The 23,588-nt window shown below is 41.2% G+C and overlaps 2 protein-coding genes across 4 annotated transcripts in view; one reads left to right on the forward strand and one right to left on the reverse strand.

Annotated features, from left to right (window-relative positions):
* The window catches only part of LOC121281889 (probable tubulin polyglutamylase TTLL1), a 104,269-nt gene extending 89,638 nt beyond the window's left edge, over positions 1–14,631 (reverse strand). Inside the window, exons 1-3 of one of the 3 annotated variants that reach the window (XM_041195018.1) lie at positions 14,517–14,631; positions 14,306–14,405; positions 5,433–5,641 (exon numbers count right to left, since the gene is read on the reverse strand). In XM_041195018.1, the coding sequence (XP_041050952.1) occupies positions 5,433–5,640 (208 nt within the window). In that variant the 5' untranslated portion in view covers position 5,641; positions 14,306–14,405; positions 14,517–14,631. Of the gene's footprint in view, positions 1–5,432; positions 5,642–14,305 lie in introns of all 3 variants that reach the window. The other 2 variants (XM_041195017.1, XM_041195019.1) reach the window with 2 other exon arrangements.
* The window catches only part of LOC121281890 (bcl-2 homologous antagonist/killer-like), a 78,298-nt gene continuing 69,208 nt past the window's right edge, over positions 14,499–23,588 (forward strand). Inside the window, exon 1 of the mRNA XM_041195020.1 lies at positions 14,499–14,763. Coding sequence (XP_041050954.1) covers positions 14,578–14,763 — 186 coding nt within the window. The 5' untranslated portion in view covers positions 14,499–14,577. The remainder of the gene's footprint in view (positions 14,764–23,588) is intronic.

Consider the following 23,588-nt stretch of genomic DNA (forward strand, 5'->3'; position numbering starts at 1 on the left):
GATTTGGTTACAAGAGGAGAACTGTAAATTCATGCATGGTTTCTCAAAAATTACAAATGTTGTATGTATATAATTATGCATGCGTGACTTTACTCGTCCCACTTTGACCTGTCCCTGATGCCAAGGGGTGATACCCATGCTAGGAAGTCTTTATTAAAAGCTCCCTATCTTTGTTTCGTCAGTGCATAACTCAAGTTTTATTTATTCATAAGTGGCATACTGGATGGATACTTGTTTGACTACTATTTAACTGAAACAGATGATCCCACGAGAAATCTGCGCAGAAGCCATTTTGTACCCACCAAAGAAAAATGCATGAAGGATTATTCTGTTGAGGGTGAAACATGATGTTAAACCATAATTGTGCTGCATTTGATGTTCGCAATTGATTAATAACATACTCACAGATTTGACCCCTCCTGGAGCAAAGTCCTGGAACTCCCTTCCTAACCACACTGTGGGTGTACCTTCATAAAATGGAATGCAGCAGTTCAAGAAGGCAGCTCACCACCACTGTCTCAAGGGCAATAAGGGATGAGCAATAAATGCTGGCCTAGCCAGTGATGACCGCATCCCGTGAATAACTTTTAAAAAAGGGTCTGTAACATTGGATGACAATAAAAACAGAAAATACTGGAAATAGCAGGTCTGGCAGCTGAATAACGTTTCAGGTTAGTGACCTTTAGTCAAAGTTCTGATGACCTGACGTAGGTTGAGGTACTGTGCACAAAAAGTAAAAGATTTTGACTAAATTAGCATGTTGTTCAGACAATTATTCAAAACAATGACTGAGATATCAAAAACAACCACAGGTACTGCCTTTGTGGAAAATGTTAATGTCACAGTTATGCAGTTCTAAGGATTTAGTTAAGGACTTCGGTTGGTAAAAGGATGAGGGAACTTAACCCTGCATCTAATCCAGAATCGGTTGATGCATATTAGATGCAACAAATTAAAGGGTTCTACTCTCCATCATGAACCTTTAAAAAACAGGAATGGGAAACATCTATTACATACATCTACTATCACAGTAATTGCATGATCTTCAAAAAAGGTAGCTGGAAGCCACCATAATTCTCTCCATAACTGATATCTCTGGTGCAGCTCAGCAGATATAGGTATCATACTCAAGAGGCTCCAAAACAATAACATTGATTTTATAGATTTCTTTTAAACAAATAAATTCACCTGAAATTCATTGTTTCAATTAAAAAGGCCAACAAAAGGGAAGCATTTTGAATACAAATGCTTGCATATTTTTTAACGAGTATTATGTGATGTGTATTTCTGTATGCAATATTGATGCCATTTAGTAGCCTGAATTCCTTACTTTGCTAACACTCACTTTTTAACTAATTGTTCAAGAACAAATCATATAGCAGTAAGTGTCCCAAGGCACTTCACACAGGCAAAATGAACGCGCAACAGAAAAGCTAAGTGTTCTAAAACGATAGCCAAAAAGATCGGTTTCAAGTGAGATTATGGAAGCAGGAGGAGAAGTAGCAAGGCAGTGTGATTTAGCAAGAAAGTTCTAGTGAGTTAAGTTTAGAAAGCTGAAGGCTTTACCAACACTGGATGAACTGGTAGAAATGGAGGTCACGCATAGCAGACAAGAGCTAATGAGCAAAGTTATGGCGCAGGTATAGAGCTGGAGGATGTTACAGGCGTGGTAACAACTAGCAATTACAAAGCACATTTTACATTGAAAACTATCCTAAGGGCTTTTACAGAGGCAAGTGGGAAACAGATGCCGAGTCAAACAAGGAGAAGGAGTATTGGTGAGTGTAAGCTTCACAAAAAAGTTATTCTTTTTTAAAAGGCAGATCTTAAAGGAAGAAAGGGTGGTGAAAGGGGAGAATTTTAGTAAGAAAATTCAAGTAAGTGGGACCTAGGCTGCAGAAAGCACAGCTGCAACAGGATGGGGGTAGGGGAAACAGGACGGCGGGGTGGGGGGTGGATGATGCACAAGACGTCAGAGACCAGAGTTTTTGCAGGGGCTTCTAGGGCTGTAGGGGGCTACAGAATTAGGGAGAAAGGGGAGTTTAAATGCAAAGATAACAATTTTAAATTTGATGCACTGTGGGATTGGGAGCCAAGGGAAGATGGAGGTAATGGGGAAGCATGACTGGGTTGCTTAGGATACCAGCTTGTATTAAAAAAAGCGTTGCTAAAGTTTATGAAGGGTGAAGGATGGGAGACCAGAAAGGAAAGAATTGCAGTATGGAGGTGAGGAAATCATGTAGGATGGTTCTGCTCTTCCCAGTATTTAGCTGGAGAAAGTTATATCCTATTTGAGACTGAGTGCCAAGTGTTTGAAGCTTTATGCAAGATTGAATAGGACACCAAGTTTGTGTAAAAGCAAAATACTGCAGATGCTGGAATTCTGAAATAAAACAGAAAATGCTGGAAAATCGCAGCAGGTCTGACAGCTTGTGTGGAGAGAGAAACAGAGTTAACGTTTTGAGTCCAATTGACTCTTCTCCCAGATGCTGTCAGACCTGCTGAGCTTTTCCAGCATTTCCTATTTTTATTTCACTAAGTTTGTGAACTATTTGATTCTAAAAGAGTGACAGAATTAGAACCAAGGTAAAGAGTTTTCAGCGGAAGAAGGATGATTTTCAGTTGGAGGTGGTTCTGGTTTATTCATGACTTTGTTGGATAAGTCATCTGACCACATAAAAGGCGTTGCTTGAAATGAGGGTGGCGAAAAGATCGAGCTGTGTGTCATTAGTCTTATATCGAAATTGGCCCCACGCCTATAGGTAATGTCACTGACTGGATAGATACAAATGAAATGGGGGTGGGAGGGCAGGGATGGGTTCCTCTGGAGGTAACTATATGGGCAAGCGAAGAAACCATTGATTAAGATACACTGGTGGTTAGAAGGGGTAAAAATGGAACCAAGAGATACAATGATGAATAATTTTAGGGTGGTGTGGAGGATGGGTGATCAATAGTATGTTCGTTTAACCAAATCAGCTTATCACTTCATTATTTGCATTCACCAATCTACCAGTTTTACATGCAGGCATTTTAGTACCTCCTGTTTTTTTTAAGAAATATATTCCTCATGATATGTAATCAATCACAGTCTTAAGAAGAATGCACTACACTTACAATAGGCTTGTAAAAATGCTTAATCCTATAACATTGGGCTGTTTAAATTATAAAGCATGAGCAACAAAGCACACCAGAAAAATCTTTCGCTTTTTTTTTACAAATTAACTGGCTCAGCACGTACGTGTGAAAACAAAAATTATGTTACACTGTACTATGCCAATAGTTTGCATTTCTTTGCCCTTTGCAATGTTGAGTTGGCCTTAATTGCCAACTGTAAGATGGTTGCACTAATATTACTTGTACTCCCACCTCGCAAGCTCTGTAAAGCAATTTATTTCCCCAGTACAGATTTTCCCTCAGAATTCTTTCCCAATATTTGAGAGCATTATTTTCCAAAAGCCCCCAAAAATGAAATACTTTCAATGTACAATAAAACAGTGCCCATTTTCAAGCAGATCCACTGACTCAGATTTCCTAGCATTCAGAAAAGAATCCTGATCGCAACTACAGTACCCTTCACATCTATCAGCTGTTTTATGGAAAAGGGTACATACCTCCACCAAAACCAATCCAATCCAGTCAACAGCTCTATTCTTCAACATGGCAATCTGAAGGGATAACTTTGGACAATTTTTCAGCTTCCCACGGGCATGACATCAGCTAAGTATAGAACAGGTGTCAAACCTGGAACTTCCCGTATGACTCAGTAATACTTTGGGAAGCTTATTGTGGAAGCTTCAATATCTATAAAGTTTGATACAGCTTCTAAACTAGGATGACCACAATTCCCTATGCTGAATTTGCGACTCCTGGTAAAATTTCTCATATTCAAGTGAATTCAATGGCAATCAGAACTATGTCATTTTATAATCAATTGAGAGGTACAATCATGAGGTCTGAAATTGTGTCCAAGACACACCACATGTCAAGCAAACTGTCCCTCATTTTCCTGTATTTCATCAGCCTGTGTTTTGCTTAACTAAAAAAAAATCCAAGACACTTGGAGTTGTACACTTTGTTCATTCAGCCTCCTTGTGTAATTTTGTCAGAAAATGCTGAGTAATTTTACTATGGCTGCTGTGAGCAATTGAAAATTGTGTTGCACCTGTCTGACATATAACCTGAGTTACCTGACTGTTGTCAGTTACTAAAAGAGTCTTTATTTCAAAAATTTTAATTGTTTTTAGAGGTCATCATTGAAAGATCATTCATGTTTTTGTTACATTTTCAGAGTAAAGATTGAATTAAATGTATATGGTTACAGCTTGCATGCTTTGCACTTAGAACTGATTCAGGTTGCCTAGAACACCTGGCACTACCGCCACCTGTACATTGACTATAGTGCAGCAGTAAGCAATGTGGCATTGTAGATATACATGTATACATATGAATGACATTATAGTTTCTAAATCATTTTGGAATAATAACAATAAAACACTTGCCCATGTTTAGCCTTATTTTTGTTTCAGGGACAGGAGCCATTTAGCAACATCAGGTCTTTTGGAATGCAACTGACATCAGGAGGCAGAAAATACAGGACAATTTGTTACTTTTAAAAAAAAAATTGGGACACCTCTGATAGGGCTTAAATATGGGACTGTCCCTTTAAAAAGAGGTCATATGGTCACCCTAAAACTACCTCACTAAAAAAACAGACTTGCAAAAAATGGAACTTTACAGACACAGCTGCACAGAATAAAGGTTTTATATCAGTTGGATACGCCAGAAACAATGACATTCAAAATGCACTAAACAAGCACATATTCAAGATACATTTTCACATGAGTCTGGCATTTTGCAACATAGTGTAGTTCAACTGCAGATAAAACCAGATATGCTCACGATGCTGGACACTAAGTGAAGTTCGGAAATTGTCCAGACCTTTGAATAAACAAAGCACAATATGCTTCTAATATCTTAAATTTCTGCCAACTGCAGACAGAAAAACAGGCAGGTTGTGAAGTTATCTTTCACTTTATCTATACCAGCTCTGTGATCGACTAATAAACTTAACTAATCACAATATTAATCAACTGATCAAAATAGTCAATATTTGATACAGCATTTTTTAGTAGAAGATCATAGTCATTAGTTTAACAATGAATAAAACTTGAGATAGCTTTTTGGGGCTTTGTTTGTTACCTAAACCAAGAGAGCTATGTTGGCCTAAAATTTCAATGTGAACAACATTAGTGCAAGACAATGAACTTGTTAAACTAATGTAATTAAATAACAGAGGACACCAAAATAAATTGGATGACAGCCTTATTTATAACGGAAAACAAAAACAGAATTACCTGGAAAAACTCAGCAGGTGTTCGCCAACAATCTGAATGAACTCCTGTTATCACAGTTAAGATTTCTGCATTTACCTAGATGAACATATTTCCCATTTTCATCCTTCTCCACAAGTGGGCTTGCTTCCCTCTCCAGCTCTCGCCGGTAGCGTTTGATATTCTTTACCATGAGGTCCTTCCGTGTCAGCTCATAATGGTTTGGAAAATGGTTTACAACTTGATCATCATTCAAACGGTAGCCATTTTCAATGCTGAAAACATTTCGAATTGTCTGTACGCTCATCCTAAGAGAACAGATGTGCAACAATAACCATTATATTAGTTTTAAATAATAACTTTCAGGACTTTTAAGTCTACATTCACTTTTCAAAAATACAAAACCTTTCTTGTTACTATACATTATTTCTACATTCATTAATAATACATTACTCCTTATCCCATTCCTCAAGCTTGGATCTCTCCATGCCACATACCAATTCGAGCCAAAAGGGCTACATTAATTGTGAGAAGTGGAGGGGTTTTAAAAAAATATTTTTGGGGAATATAGTATTATTCTGTAAAGATGGCTGTGTGTCTGAGTGTGTAAATGATTTATTTAAGCTGGACAAAGGTTATGAGAGAGAGATTGTCGGGGGTGGGTGGGCTTTAAAACATGAAAAGGGTAGAGACGTTAGGTTTGACATACATGTGAATAGGTTAGATCTAACATTTGCATTTTTAGATAAGCTGAGAGTTTGTCTGAATATTAAAGGGAAGTCAGAGGTAACAAGAAACATGTCTGCACCTTGCAGGAATTCCACACGTAAGCAGAAGAAAGGGTATTATATTTAATTGACCCGAAAGCAAAGACAAAATAGAGACAGGAAAGATTTTATATTTGGAAGGATTTGAGTTTCAAAGAGGTGTGAGAACAATGGAACCTGAGATGAAAGGTAGGAGGGAGGTATTTTAGAGTTACTGTGGAAAGCTGCTGGTAGCTGTTGGCTGGAACTGAGCTGTGAGATGGAACTCGGAGTTGTGGGGTGTAGCTGTTAGCTGTAGTTCTGTGCTGGCAGGAGATGCGGTTTGAATCAGCCGTCCTGTCAAGCCAGAAAAGCCTTATGTGGCAACATGTAGTTTTGTTCCAAAGTTTTGGATTTCCACAACAGAGTGGAAGAGAGTTAGAGGTCATGTGGTATGCCTTTATTAAAGCTACAGTAGCTTGCCTTGGCTAATATTACTGGATATTTTATAGTTTAACATCTATAAAGGAGATAAAAACAGAGATAAAAACCAAACTTAGTCTACTGCATTCGTTGCTCCCAATGTGGTCTCCTCTACATTGGAGAGACCAAACGTAAACTGGGTGACCGCTTTGCGGAACACCTGCGGTCTGTCTGCAAGAATGACCCAAACCTCCCTGTTGCTTGCCATTTTAATAGTCCACCCTGCTCTCTTGCCCACATGTCTGTCCTTGGCTGGCTGCATTGTTCCAGTGAAGCCCAAAGCAAACTAGAGGAACAACACCTCATCTTCCGACTAGGCACTTTACAGCCTTCCGGAGTGAATATTGAATTCAACAACTTTAGGTCTTGAGCTCCCTCCTCCATCCGGGTGTTTCTTCCCCCTTCCTTTTGTTTTTTCCAATAAATTATATAGATTTTTCTTTTCCCACCTATTTCCATTATTTTTAAATATTTTTAAATCTTTTATGCTCCCCCCACCCCCACTAGAGCTATACCTTGAGTGCCCTACCATCCATTCTTAATTAGCACATTCGTTTAGATAATATCACCAACTTCGACACCTGTGTTCTTTTGTTCTGTTGTCTGTGACATCTTTTGATGATCTGCTTCTATCACTGCTTGTTTGTCCCTACAACCACACCACCCCCCTCCACTTCTCTCCCCCAACCCAAACCCGCCCCCCCCAACACACACCTTAAACCAACTTATATTTCACCCCTTCCTTGGATTCACCTAGTTCTGTTGAAGGGTCATGAGGACTCGAAACTTTGACTCTTTTCTTCTCCGCCGATGCTGCCAGACCTGCTGAGTTTTTCCAGGTAATTCTGTTTTTGTTTTGGATTTCCAGCATCCGCAGTTTTTTTGTTTTTATCTCTTCTTCCTTGAAGAAGTTTTGTTCGTCTCTGCGACAAGATTTCCGTATCTCTCTTTTGCCTTGCCCACCTTCATTGTTTTCCATTTCTCTCCTGGTGTTTGACAAGGTGTTTACTAAAACCCGCTTTCACAGCCATATCTCCTTTCTCAGTGACTGTCTCCGTCTCCGACTTATCCCACGTGGATTTCAACTGAAATTCCACCCCTCATGTTTCGAACCCACCCAGGATTACAGGTATCTCCGGGACATGAAACGTTTCTTGGACTGCTGTTTTCGTCACATTCTGAGATCCACACTCAGTGCCATGCGCCGCCATATGAACAAACTCGACCTCTCCCTCCAGCAGCACTGCCGCACCCTTTTTCAAAGCTGTGCGTGCCCCCAGTTTCATTTTATTCTTCGTCTCATCCAACGCCTCAACAAGAAACTTTTTCTCTTTCTCTCAAGTGCTAAGGAACGCAAGCTCCAACAACTCATCGACACCAACACCCATCTAGGACCCTCCACCCCTGCCTGTCCCTCCGTCCCCACCCCATCTTCCAATCCCAGCCCCAGCCGCGTATTCACTATACCCCCTGACCTTCCCCTCTCCGATGTTGAACGTTCGGTGCTCAGCAAAGGACTTAGTTTCATACCCTTACGCCCTCACCTCAATGAATTTCAGGCTCGGCATGATGCTGAACTCTTCTTCTGCTGTCTTCGTCTCCGGGCTCACTTCTTTGGGCAGGAGTCCTCTCCCCATTCAACGGATCCTTTCACCCACCTCCAATATTCTCCCTCCACCTGGACCCCTCCCTCTGGATTCTTACCTTCTCTTGATGTTTTAATTGAGAACTGTCGGCGCGACATTAGTTGTCTCCATTTCTCTGCTCCTCTCTAATATCTCTCTCTCTGAACTTACTGCACTCCATTCTCTCAGGTCCAACCCTGACATTGTCATCAAATCCGCTGACAAGGGTGGTGCTGTTGTTGTCTGGCGCACTGACCTCTACCTCGCGGAGGCTGAGCGTCAACTCGCAGATACTTCCTCCTACCTCTCCCTGGACCATGACCCCAACACTGAACATCAAGCCATTGTTTCCAGGACTGTCACTGACCTCATCTCCTCTGGGGAATCTTCCTCCCACAGCTTCCAACCTGATAGTCGCCCAACCTCGGACGGCCCGCTTCTACCTCCTACCCAAAATCCACAAACAGAACTGTCCCAGTAGACTGATCGTGTCAGCTTGCTCCTGCCCCACAGAACTCATTTCTTGTTATCTTGACTCCCTTCTCTCTCCCCTTGCCCAGTCCCTTCCCACCTACATCCGTGATTCCTCTGACACCTTACGTCACATCAACAATTTCCAGTTCCCTGGCCCCAACCGCTTTCTCTTCACCATTTACGTCCAATCCCTCTACACCTCCATCCCCCACCAGGATGGTCTGAGGGACCTTAGCTTATTCCTCGAACAGAGGCCCGAACAATCCCCATCCACCACTACTCTCCTCCGTCTGGCTGAACTTGTTCTCACACTGAACAATTTCTCCTTCAAATCCTCTCACTTCCTCCAAATAAAAGGTGTGGCTATGGGTACCCGCATGGGCCCCAGCTATGCCTGTCTCTTTATGGGGTATGTGGAACATTCCTTGTTTCAGTCCTACTCCGGCCCCCTTCCACAACTCTTTCTCCGGTACATCGATGATTACTTTGGTGCCGCTTCATGCTCTTGTCTTAAATTTGCTTCCAATCTCCACCCCGCCATCATTTTCACGTGGTCCATCTCTGACACTTCCCTTCCCTTCCTTGACCTCTCTGTCTCATTCTCTGGTGATAGACTGTCCACCAATATCCATTACAAACCTACCGACTCCCACAGCTACCTCGACTACAGCTCCTCACAGCCCGCTTCCTGTAAGGACTCCATCCCATTCTCTCAGTTCCTTCGCCTCCGTCGCATCTGTTCCGATGATGCTACCTTCGAAAACATTTCCTCTGACATGTCCCCCTTCTTCCTTAACCGAGGTTTTCCACCCACGGTCGTTGACAGGGCCCTCAACTGTGTCCGCCCCATCTCCCGCGCATCCGCCCTCACGCCTTCTCCTCCCTCCCAGAAACATGATAGGGTCCCCCCTTGTCCTCACTTATCACCCCACCAGTCTCTGCATTCAAAGGATCATCCTCCACCATTTCCGCCAACTCCAGCATGATGCCACCACCAAACACATCTTCCCTTCACCCTCCCTGTCGGCATTCCGTAGGGATTGTTCCCTCCGGGACACCCTGGTCCACTCCTCTATCATCCCTTACTCCTCCACCTCCTCCTATGGCACCACCCCATGCCCACACAAAAGATGTAACACCTGCACCTTCACTTCCTCTCTCCTCACCGTCCAAGGGCCTAAACACTCCTTTCAAGTGAAGCAGCATTTCACTTGCATTTCCCCCAACTTATTCTACTGCATTCGTTGCTCCCAATGTGGTCTCCTCTACATTGGAGAGACCAAACGTAAACTGGGCGACCGCTTTGCAGAACACCTGTGGTCTGTCCGCAAGAATGACCCAAACCTCCCTGTCGCTTGCCATTTTAACACTCCACCCTGCTCTCTTGCCCACATGTCTGTCCTTGGCTTGCTTCATTGTTCCAGTGAAGCCCAATGCAAACTGAAGGAACAACACCTCATCTTCCGACTAGGGACTTTACAGCCTTCCGGACTGAATATTGAATTCAACAACTTTAGGTCTTGAGCTCCCTCCTCCATCCCCACCCCGTTTTTGTTTCTTCCCCCTTCCTTTTGTTTTTTTAATTATTTTTAAATATTTTTAAATCTTTTATGCTCCCCCCACCCCCACTAGAGCTATACCTTGAGTGCCCTACCGTCCATTCTTAATTAGCACATTCGTTTAGATAATATCACCAACTTCAACACCTATATGTTCTTTTGTTCTGTTGTCTGTGACATCTTTTGATGATCTGCTTCTATCACTGCTTGTTTGTCCCTACAACCACACCACCCCCCTCCACTTCTCTCCCCACACCCAAACCACCCCCCCAGCCACACACACACACACACACACACACACACACACACACACACACACACACACACACACACACACACACACACACACACACACACACACACACACACACACACACACACCTTAAACCAACTTATATTTCACCCCTTCCTTGGATTCACCTAGTTCTGTTGAAGGGTCATGAGGACTCGAAACGTCGACTCTTCTCTTCTCTGCCGATGCTGCCAGACCTGCTGAGTTTTTCCAGGTAATTCTGTTTTTGTGATCTATAAAGGAGTGCTGCCTGGAAGTTTTTATTGTGGGTCTGACCAAGTAGTGAGTCTTTAAGGTGGAACATTTTGTAAGGATAACTTTAATTGTGCAACTGTAATCTTGTGTGCTTAATTTTCTTTTATTCTCGTGAATAAAAATTTTACTTTTAATTTTTAGAATTCCAAAAGTGTTAGTGGACTTCTTGCTGTTGAGATCAGTATTGTCTTCTCATTTTCAGGATACAAAAAAGTGTATGGCCCATAAGCCATACTGGAATTTGGTTTGTGCAGCCATTAACATCGGCTGTGCTCATATCACAATGTTGCTCAACAATGACCAGCAGACCACTAAAAGATGTGTTACACTGGTGCTCCATGGAGAAGGCAGAATCCCAATTATGCAATATGGATTTGAAATTATGGATTTGTGAAATGCATTCTTAATTTTTACTGCATTCATCCAACTTTAACAAAGCAAATTAACAGCTGCAATTATTGCAAACACTATGATAAATTCCTTTGTGACTTCTAGTTGTACTTATCATTTTAAAAAAGTCATTTATATCCAAGAATTCGAAGAAAGTTTTCTTTTTCTTCAATCAATACCAGCTAGATAGTATTAAACTCTCATGCCTCCTTCTACAACAACTACTTCCATCTATATAGCATCTTTAACATACCTTGGAAGTTTTACTCTGTTGTCAAACAAAATTTAGTACTAAGCCACATCAGGAGATATTAGGACAGATAGCCAAAAAGGTAGGTTTTAAGTAGCATCTTAAAAGAGAGAGCTAAAGTGGAAACTCCAGAGTATAGGGCTAGATAACTGAAAATGCAGTCACCAACCATACAACTGTTCAAATTGGTAATTTGCAAGAACCAGAATTGGAGGAGATTAGAGATATGATGTTTGCAGGACTGGAAGAGGTCACACAGATAAGTAGGGAGAAAGCCATTGAGAGACTTGGTGATTAGGACAATCATTTCAAAATTGAGCTATTGCCAGACTGGCAACCAATGTAGGCCAACAAGCACAAGAATGATGGGCAAACAACACTGGTGTGAGTTAGGATACAGATGAATGTTTTGGATCAGTTTAAAAACAAAAATGAAGGATGGAAGATGAAAGGCCAGCCAGGGGTGGAATATTCAAGCCTCGAAGTAACAAAGGCATGGATGAGGGTTTCAGCAACAGGTAAGCTGACGCAGGATGAAGTAGGGCAATGTTATAGAGTTGCAAGTGAGACTGGAAGCTCACCTCAGGTCAAAAACAACATCAAGTTTGCAAATAGTTTGGGTTAGCTTCAGATAATTGCCAGGGAGAGAGATGGAGGTTGGTGGCTAAGAAACTGAGTTTGTGATGAGGACCAAAGACAATGACTTTGGACAATTCATAGTTGGAGGAAATTTCTGCTATTGGCTATTTGACAAGCAGTGTGACAAATTAGAGACAGTGCAGGTGCTGGTTTACAGTTCCATTAAATTGGCAGCACTCTTACTACGACTACACAGGCCATACGCATGTAGACAATAGGCGCTGCCAAGCTTTGAACATCAAACTAGGCTCTTTCCAACAGAAGTCACTGCACAGCAATCAGGAGCAAAGATCAGGTAACTCAGCACTGACAAGGAACTAATTCTGGACTTTATTGGTCTGTGTCACTAAGTATCACAGCAAGCAGTGTATTTAACCATTCCTTCAAATATCTTATTGTACAATTCATGTTTTTTACTCTCCTCGTCATTAAAAGAATTTCCATTCTCTCATGTTCCTCCATACTACGGTAATTAGCTGAGTTCTACTTGTAATACATATTGGGGTGTGGACATGGTGATTTGATCCCTCATATGTATGGATGCAAAATAATGCATTTAAAAATCCACCATTGGAAAATCTGAAATTTTCTGTCCTATTTTCACTGCTGTAAGTTACTGAAAAGCCATCTGAGGAGCTAAACACCTGTGTTCTGACTATCCATCTTGGCCTTTAGGTGATTGTGGGTGACCCAATGGAGCTGCAACTACCTGTCCCTTTCCACCGTTTCCTGGGCATCATATAGGATAGGGACAAGCATGTTATACAATGCCAATGATCCTCATATCTGCAGATGTGGCCACCAATGGGAGACATGTAAATGTGGATGAGAAAAATATCAAGGATGGTAGGAGAAGAGAAGCCACTGCAACAGGTGTTGTGGCCATAATAACATAGACAACTGTAGAATCAAGCAAGGGCAATTCTGCTGAGCTACACAATGAAACAGTGGTCTTTGAAGAAGCCAGGGTCAAAGGCTGAAGAAAGGTCTAGGAGGTTGAGAGTAAATAATGTACCATCATCAAAGTAAGTCATTGTGAACTTTTGTTACAATGTTTAGATGTTGTGGTAGTGTTGGAACAGAGAGTTGTGGGAAATACTTATGAGATAACACATTAAAAGGACTTTGGGGAAGAAAGGAATGGAAACAGGACAAGAGCTTTCGTGGTGAGATGGGTCGAGGATGTTTTCTTTGAAAAGTTTAGAGTCAGGAAGAGGAGTTGGGGGCTTAGCGGTTTGTGGTGGGAATAGAAACAGGTGAGTATCCTGGACAAGATGGTCTTGGAGGGTGAAGGTGAGAAATGAGAGAAAGAGAAAACTTACGAGTAAGCAACTACATGAGAAAGAGGTTCAAGGCCTCGAAAGATGATAACCAGGAAGGAGGTTTGATTTGATGGGCAAGGAAAAGGGAGAGAAGCCACAGAGGCAGCTAAACATAGAGGTTCAATCTTAGTAAGAAAGTTGTCCATAAGCTCTTTGCATGTTTTTGGAAGTGAGGATAGATGGAAAGGGTTTAATGAGATAGACGAAATTAGAGAAAAAAAAACAGGGCTTATATTTCCTCTGTATGCATGGGATAAATCTGAGACTCAACTCGTGAAGCAGAATGAGACTCCCTGAAAAAGCAGTCCTTTTAAAGATGACTCCTGTTTGCAAACATTCTTCTTTGTCTTTTCTCTATTCAAAAATATCGATCAGCAAAGTGACAAACATCCGGAATGGTGGTTGTAGTAAGGATAATTTTCAGAATTTTGTTTAATTAAGTGAATTATCCTCCACATTGACTGCACTGGTTTGTTTCAAAGTCATATCAGATCTCAACATCTGATTTACACTTCAGGTTTTGATTCAGTGCAAAACTGAAATGATCTCACACCAATGCTGTGAATGCAATCTTAAAGAGATAAACAGAGATGCTCAAAGAGGGTAGTCTGCAAGGAGCAAAAAACTGGCAGAGATTTAAACAAAGAGCCGTAAACAACAATCAACAAGAAAGGTACAAGTACAGAAAGGGAATGATAGGTCAGGGAACCTGAAGATCTGAAATGGTGTTACAGCTAGAGAATGAAGGTGGAGATCCTTCCTGAACAGTGACCATATTAATCACTCACAGAGGCAAATGGAGGGTCCAGAGGACAGCTCCCACTTAATCCCACCTATCAGGTTAGCAGTAAATTTCTTTTATAAAATCTCAAGACAAATATACTAAATAAATGACAACTTAATTCAAATCACAAAGCAGAACCTGCGCTTCACTCACCAGTAGAAGTTCCAGTCTTCATCAGTAGATGTCTGACCCCAGCCCCTCTTCTCAAAATTATTCACTAGCACCGATTTCTCGATGTCTGTCGCCCATTTTACTTTCCCAGCCATAGGATCAAAGAAGTGAGAAAAATATGAAACCGAGTTAATTAATAAATCACGAAATGTCGGAAGGCTTGACCGTGAAACAAGACAAGTTGACAACTCACCTCAGGCAAGCTGAGGAAATCTCGCAGTCAAATCTCCAGGGCCTGCCCACTGCCCGGGCGAATGCGCATGAGTATGCGTAGCAAAGCGCCCCCGCGCCCGCGAGACGAATCCCCTCCAGCTGGACGTAAGGCGCATGTGCACCTGCCTGACATCATGGGGGATGTGGTTTTTCTTACTGTCGGCGCCAAGTTTGACCTCCCAATATATCCCGAAAGGCAACGAGGCGCTCGCTATTTGGACCAGTCTGTAAGTGGCGGCTTTTTCTGCCTAGCTGGGGACCAGTATACAAGTGAACTTAAGAGCTGTCAACAGCAGTGTAAAAGGGTTTATTGTGTCAGAGTTGTGATCGAATAGGACGATTGTGCATTTTCAGTTTGGTTTTATGGCGATGTATGTTATAGAAATGTGATACCAAAATGGTAAAACCGAAATAAGCGAGACTTCTGTTGAAGGCAACAGAACATTGAGAAATCCTGCCTTACCGCATATTCCAGAGTGTTTGTGCTTTGTAATAAGGCGTGGTGATTGCTTCTGGATTGATATAATTTTGCTTGTGATTTTTCGGTATTTGCAGGGAGGGTTTTTGCTCTCTTGATTTCCTACACTGCAACAATGATTGCAATTCAAAGAAGTGCTACGTTGGCTGTAAAGCGCTTTGAGACGCCCAATGATCGTGAAAGGTGCTAGATAAGTGCAAGTCTTTTGCCCGCTCTTTGCTTTATTGTTTCATATTATAATTTTTGTTGGCTGTGTGATCTTTTGAAGGGCAGGGATGGATGAAATCTGGAATACAATTCTTAAGTGTCAGCTCTATGCTCCCGGTTCTAATAACTCACAGAAAACCATTTCATATAAAGGTACTTTGGTCTCCTAAAAAGATTAAAGTGAGTAAATGGATCATCTGGTGTCGCCCTGAACGATACAGGCTAGAAATGTTCAAGATGCATTGTGTGTATCTTTATAACTCCCTGTTCCCATCTACACAGCTCACCATGCCGCCGAACTTCGTTTGGTCTGCAAAGTTAGATATGCAATTCCTACACGTCAACAAAGTCATCCAAAAATGCAGAAAGACATTTCCTAGTTTAGATATCTGGGGAACACCACTTACCACATACAAAAGTACATTCCCTTTATGCCTTCTCTGTCACCAATTACTAACCCATGTCACAAGTTTACTTCCAATTGTGTACGTTTTCATTTTTGATGTGGGGAACCTTACTAATTTCCTTCTGGAAATCCATGTAGAAGATGTTCATAGACACTCTGATCCATAGGTTTGCGACCTCAAAAAGTTCATGATTAATCAGACATGACTTACCCAGACTCAGTTTGGTTAGTTTATACTAGCTCATGTGCTCAGTCACTTTGTCTGGTAAATTCCAATAACTTCACTGGATCTAATGCTAACCTACAGATAGTTCTATAATTTCCTGGCTTCTTCCCACCACCCTCCTTAAATAATGGGATGACATTTGCAAATAATTAATCCAAAGACACAATTCCTGAATCTACATAGCTTTGGAAAATTGTGATGGATGCATCAGCAATTTTCTCACTTAGTGATTATATTCTGAGGTGGAAACCATTAGATCCTTGAAATGTGTCAACTTAATCCCTGTTGTTTTCTTCACTACCAATTTTTTGATGTGTTAAATCCATTGAAATTCTCCCCTTGGCTAGATTTCTTTATATTTCCTTATGTTGATGGTATTTCTTTTCTTCCTTTGCAGTACTTTGAAAATGGACAAACAGTATTAATTTAAGAAGCCTGCCATTTTCATATTGTCCATGATAGTCTTGCTTTCATCTGTCTTTAATAGGCCTACATTACCCCTTACCGCATTCTTTCTCTTAATCACCTAAAAATAAATCATGTAATTGATCAACAAAAGGTGCCTGCTGTTAGGTAAATTTGCCCTTGCCTATTTAAACTCAATGATATTTGATATGGTAAATTGCTGGAAATGTGAGTCTGGGAAAACGGAGCAAGCAACTTGCACTTCCTTAACCAATCAGATTGAAGGAGTAGGAAAGTGTAAACAAGGAAGCATAAAATAGTGAATTATCAAAGCAGGAAGCGAAAAAAAAAGAAGGAAAGAAAAAATGTTTAAAAAGTTAAAAGTAAATTAAATGATTAACCAAAAGGAATGAGATTGAAATTGCACACTTATAATTGTTAATGTCAGTGGTTGATTGGCAGTAATTAACATTTATCACATCATTAAAGGGGTACTTAAACTTGGAATGATGACTTAACTTCCCATGGCGAGTTTATTTTGTATCTAAAGTGCACTTACAGTGAATGTCCTGCTGCTCAATGCAGGAGAGCACAATGTTGTTTTTAATCAAAGAAGAAGTTATTAGAATGGGCAATTTCAATGTCAAATCGGGTACAGAAAGATGATAAACAGAACAAAGTAAAGTTATAAAAACAGAAAATGTTGGCAAGTCTTGGCTGCATCTTTGGAGAGAGAAACAGAGTTAATGTTCCAAGTCAGTGACCTTTCACCAGTGCAAAGGAAAGGTTGGATTAAAAGAGAAAAAAATTGACAAAATCTTCAACAACAAATCCTGAAGGAATGATACTTCACACTTTTAATTGTTAATTTTCTGGACAAGAGAGGTTGATTTTAAGTCATTGCAATTAACGTATCAATAAAAGGGTAATTGTGCTATAAATTACTAGACTTAACTTTCTGATGTACTGAATGGAATGAAAATGATGGGGCAGTTAAGAATGAGATGCCATTTTTGGGAAGCTAAGACAGAGCAGTGCAAATCAGCCAGCAACTTGTGACAATTCCTAATTAACGGTTATCTCTTCCTTGTCACAAATTTCTGGCTGATTTGCTTATTAATAACCGCTTGTGGTGTTCTGGGCTGATATCATTGTTTCTACTGCCTGATCATTCTTATTGAAATCCTTCGTTTGTGCTGTAATTTTTATCAATATTTACACCCCTCTTTCCCACTTTCCCTGTGCTTTCTAAACATTATCTAGCCTGGAATATGTAGCTTCTAGTCCTGCCCAACTTGTAGACAGATCACTTTTTTGTTAATTAAATCATACCCTTTAGGCTGAATTTATAGTTCTAACTTGTTATATTTCTAATTCTACATGTATTTGTGTACAGAGCTCTTATTTAGATGACTGTACATAATGTACAGGTTATACCTCAACAGGGCTGAGACCAATGTCTTCATGGGGAAGTTAACTACAGCTGTCGGGGAGGGTTTAAGCAAACTCAGCAGGTGGAGGCAAATCAGAATGAAACATCGGAGGAGAAATAAGATGCACAAATAGTCTGGGAGAGACAAACAACATTAGAATAAAAAGTAGTTCCAAAATACGAGGGATCAAATAAGGAAATAATATAAAGCAGATTAAGGTGGATTTGGAGTGCATGTGTGTAAACGTATGGAGTGTAGTGAATAAAGTTGATGAGCTGTAGGTACAAGTTACCACACAGGATTATGATCTGGTGGCAATAGCAGAGACCTCAGAACCACAAAATCTTTACAGTGCAGAAGGAGGCCATTCAGCCCATCGAGTGCACTGGCTCCCTGAAAGATCATCCTTTCTAGTCCCAGTCCCTGTCTTGTCCCCATAATCTTGCACATTCTTTCTTTTCAGAAAACAGTCCAATTCCCTTTTGAACACTTCAATCGAACCTGCATCCACCACCCTCTCAGCAAGTTCATTCCAGACTCCAACCACCCACTGGTTAAAACATTTTTGTTTACATCATTATTACTCCTTTTGCCAATTAGACCTTGCTTCAACATGGTCTCCTTACTCCTGTACTCAATGCCCCTATTAATAAAGCCTAAGTTACTATATGCTTTATTAACTGCTCTCTCAACATAATCTGCCATCTTCAATGACTTATGTATATATACACTGTGGTCCCTCTGTTCCTGCACCTCCTTTAGAGTTTCTCCCTTTGTTTTATACTGTTCCTATATTTTCTTCCTGCCAAAATTAATCACCACACACTTCTCTGCATTGAATCTCATCTGCCACTTATCTGCCCAATCCACCAACATGCCTATGTCTTTCTGAAGTTCAAGACTATCCTCATCACAGTTGACAATGTTTCTAATGTTTGTATCATCTGGGAACTCCGCTACAAACCTTCCTCCAATCTGAAAACTACCATTTATCACTACTCTATTTCCTGTCACTCAGCCAATTTCTTATCCAAGTACCTACTTTCCCTTTTAATCCACAACCTAGAATTTTGCTCACAAGTCTGTTGTGTGGCACTGTATCCAATGCTGTTTGAAAATCCATATACAGTACACCAACAGTGTTACCCTTATCAACCTTCTCTGTTAACTCCTCAAAAAACTCCCAAGTTAGTTAAACAAGATTTTCCCTTAATAAATCCATGCTGGCTTTCATTAATTATCCTGCACTTGTCTAAGTGACTATTGATTTTGTTCTGAACTGTAATTTCCAGAAGTTTCCCTGCCACTGTGGTTAAACTGACTGGCCTGTAGTTGCGAGCTTTATCCTTGACCTTTTTTTGAACAAGGATGTAACATTCGCAATTCTCTAGTCCTCTGGCACCGCCCCTGTATCTAAGGAAGACTGAAAGATTATCACTAGTGCCTCAGCAATTTCCACTCTCACTTCCCTCAGTACCCGTGGATGCATCTCATCCGGTCCTGGTACCTTATCTATTTTAAGTAAAGATAGAAAAGTTACAACACAGAAAGAGGCCATAAAGCCCATTGAGTATGTGCCGGCCATAAAAAAAAAGAAACTGGCCGCTCATTTTTAAGCCCACTTTCCAGCACCTGGTCCATAACCTTGCAGGTTACAGCCCTTCAGGTGCATAACCAAGTATCTTTTAAATGAGTTGAGCGTTTCAGCCTCAACCACCAATTTAGGCAGTGAATTCTAGATGCCCACCACCCTCTGGATAAAAAAAGATTTTCCTCATGTCCCCTCTAATCCCTCTACCAATCACCTTAAATCTATTCCCCTGGTAACTGACCCCTTAGCTACGGGAAACAAGTCTTTCCTATCTACTCTCTCTAGGCTCCTCATAGCTTTGTACACCTCAATTAGGTAACCCCGCAGCCTCTGTTCTAAGGAAAAGAACCCTAGCCTATCCAATTGTTCTTTGTAGCTGTTCTTCAAGCCCTTGCAACATTCTTGTAAATCTCTTCTGTACTCTCTCCAGAACAATTATGCCCGTCCTGTAATGTGGTGATTAGAGTTGTATATAAAATTCCAACTCTGGCCTAACCAGTGTTTTATACAGTTCCAGCATTACGTCCCTGTTTTTGTATTCAGTACCTCATTTGAGAAAGGAAACATTCCATATGCTTTCTTTACCATCAAGCCCACCTGTCCTACTACCTTCAGGGACCTGTGGACATGCACTCCAAAGGTCAGTCACTTCCTCAATCCGTCTCAATATCCTCCCATTTATTGAGTGTTCCCTAGCCGTGTTTGCCCTCCCCAAATGCCTCACCTCACACTTCTCTGAATTGAATTCCGTTTGCCACTTTTCTGCCCACTCAACTAAACCATTTATATAATTCTGGAGACAATAGCTATCCTCTCACTATCAGCTACATGGCCAATTTTTGTGACATCTGCAAATTTTCCAATCATGACTTCCACATTTAAGTCCAAATCATGAATATATATGACAAACAGCAAGGGCCCCAACACCGAGCCCTGTGGAAAGCTATTGGAAACTTCTTTACACTCGCAAAAACACCCATCAACCATTACCCTTTGTTTCTTGTTACTGAGCCAATTTTCAGTCCAACTCACCACTTTCCCCATTTCCCACAGAATCACACTTTTCTGACCAGTCTGCCTTACTGAATTACTGCCATATGCCTTACTGAAATCCATGTAGACAACATCCACTGCACTACCCTCATCACCCATCGACCTCCTTGTTAGTTCCTCAGAAAATTGTATTAAGTTAATAACACACTATCTTCCCCTAACAAAACCATACTGACTATCCCTGATTAATCTGTGTGTTTCTAAGTGACAGTTTATTCTGTGTCTTAGAATTGATTCCAATAATTTGCCCACCACCGAAGTCAGACTGACCGTATAATTTTCTGGCCTGTCCCTTTTACCCTTTTTAAATATTGGTACAACATTCGTAGACCTCCAATTCTTTGGTACCTTGCCTGTATCTTGTGAGGATTGGAAAATGATCCTTACAGAATCTGCTTTTTCCTCCCTGGCTTCCTTTAACAATCTGGGATACATTCCATCTGGCCCTGGTAATTTATTCACCTTCAAGGATGTCAGCCCCTTCAGTACTTCCCCTCTCATTTTGCTTATTGTAACTAATACTTCACACTCCTCCTCTTTAACTAGAATGTCTGCATCATCCCTCTCCTTAGTGAAGACAGAGACAAAGTACTCATTGAGACATTGAGAACCCTGCCCATATCTTCAGTATCAACGCACAAGTTACCATGTACATCTCTGACAGGCCCTGCAATTCCTTAGGTATCCTCTTGCTCTTAATGTACTGGTAAAACACCTTTGGGTTTTCTTTGATTTTACCTGCCAATATTTTTTCGTATCTTTTTGCTTTCATAATTTCCTTTTTTACTTCACCCCTGTACTTTCTATACTCCTCGAGGCTTTCTACAGTATTAAGCTTTTTGTGACTGTCATATAAGCTCTTTTTTTCTGCTTTATCTTACACTGTATGCTTCAGGATAACCAGGGGGCTCTAGATTTGGCAGTACCACCCTTTTTCTTTGTTGGGATATGTCTACACTGTGTCTGTAGAATCTCACTTTTGAATACCTCCCACTAATTTGACACTTTTTCCTTCTAGTAGCTTTCGCCAGTTCACTTGTCAGCTTTGTAAAATTGTCTTCCCCAATTTAGAAATTTTATTCCTGTTCTATCTTTGTCCTTTTCCATAATGATAATAAATCTAATTGTATTATGGTCACCATCTCCAAAATGGTCTCCCACTGCTACTTCATCCACTCGCTCAGCTTCATTTCCTACGACTAAATATAGAATTGCATCCCCTCTGTTTGGGCTTGTTACGTACTGGCTGAAAACGTTTTCTTGAATGCTCAAGAATTTTGTGCCTTCTGCGCCCTTCACACTGTTCATATCCCAATTGATATTAACATAGTTGAAGTCTCCAACTATTACTGCCATATTGTTTTTGCACTCAGAAATTTGCCTACATATTTGCTCTTCTAATTCCCTTCCACTATTTGAGGGTCTATAGCAGCAATGTGGTTGGCTCTTTTTAATTTCTGAGCTCAACCCATATGGCCTCATTTGATGCTTCATTTAGTATATCATCCCTTCTCGGCTGTAATTGTTTCTTCAACCAATAATGCTACACCCCCACCTTTTTTTATATCCCCATCTCTATCCTGCCTGAAAACACTATATTCAGGGATGTTGATCTGCAATTTTTGCCCCTCTTTAAGCCAAGTTTCCATTACAGCACTGGTATGTTGCCATGTATATTTCTGTGCTCTCAGTTCATCAGCTTTATTTGCTACACTCATTGAAATTACATATGCACCTTTTAACACTGCCAAATTCCTGTGCTGTACACTTTTTAACCTGTGCTTCTTCTGTCTTTCAGAGGGTCACACTAATTCTTCTCCTATTCCCTGCTCTGAATTTTCCCTTGGGTTCCCAGCCTCCTAACAATCTAGTTTAATGACCCCCAAACAGCACTAGCAAATCTCCAAAAGGATATTTGTCCCAGTCCTGTTCAGGTGTAGACCATCTGTCTTTTACAGGTCCCACTTCCCCCAGAACCATTCCCAATGCCTTAGAAATCTGATGTCCTCCCTCCTACACCAGCTTTCCAGCTTCGTGTTTAATCACTCAATTCTCCTATTCCTATACTCACTAGCATGTGGGGCTGGGAGTAATCCTGAGATTACTCCTTTAGAGGTCCTGCTTTCAATCTCCTTCCTAGCTCCCTGAAATCTGCTTTCAGAACCTCATCCGCTTTCCTACCTAAGTCTTTGGTACCAACATGGATCACAACCTCTGGCTGATCACCCTCCCCCAGAAGAATGTCCTGCACAGGCTCTGTAACACCAAGGAGGCAACATACCATCCTGGAGTCATGCCTATGGCCACGGAAATGCCTGTCTGTTCCCCTAACTAACAAATCCTCCCCTATCACTACTGTTCATTCCCTCTTCTCCCTCCTCTCCTGTACAGCAGAGTCGTCCATGATGCCACAAATCTGGTCCTGACTGCACTCCTCTGAGGAACCAACACCTCACTAGTATCCAAAATGGGAAAATCAATAGGCAAATGGAACCCCAGAGGACTCCTGCATTACTTGCCGAGGTCCCTTGGACTGCCTGGCGGTCACCCATTCCCTTTCTGCCTCCAGGCTCCTAAGCTGCAGTGTGATCACCTCTCTGAATGTGCTATCCACAAAGCTCTCAGCCTTGCGGATGACTCCAGCCACTGCTCAAGCTCCGAAACCCAGCGGTTCTGCAGCTGGTGACACTTCCTGCACATGGTGTCCTCGATTTCCCACATATTTCAGGCCACGCATTCCACACGACCAAGCTGTCCTGCCATGGCTTCAACTTACTTCTCTTATGTTAACTTTATTTTACTTTGGTTTACTTATAATCTTTAATTTACCTGGCCTTGACTTAACTTTACTTCCCTATTGCTTGTGTTTCTTACTGAAATCTAAGTAGCTCTTTCTTTTACGAAGATTGTACTTTTCTAATTTTCAGCAAATTGAGGACCCTCCCTAACAGCAGTTTCTCACCAACCAATGAACTTGTGTTGCTTTTGTGATGTCACTCCTGGATGTTTTCAAAATTCAGCCCTCTTGTGCAGCTTTTCAACTCCTGGTCTCTTGCAGGCTGAGAAAGGTAGAGAAAGGAAAAGAAAAGGGCATCTCCCTCTCCTCCTCACTGTACTTACTTCTCACCAAACTCGCAGCAACTCCACTCTGTAACATTGCATTCTGTGACAGGGCACTTAAACCTTTCCCATTTATACTACTGAGATTCCTACCTGGCAGCTATTTGAGCCAACTCATTCCCCAGAATCTGGT

This window comes from Carcharodon carcharias, chromosome 9 (assembly GCF_017639515.1).
Source record: "Carcharodon carcharias isolate sCarCar2 chromosome 9, sCarCar2.pri, whole genome shotgun sequence".
Classification (NCBI taxonomy): Eukaryota; Metazoa; Chordata; class Chondrichthyes; order Lamniformes; family Lamnidae; genus Carcharodon; species Carcharodon carcharias.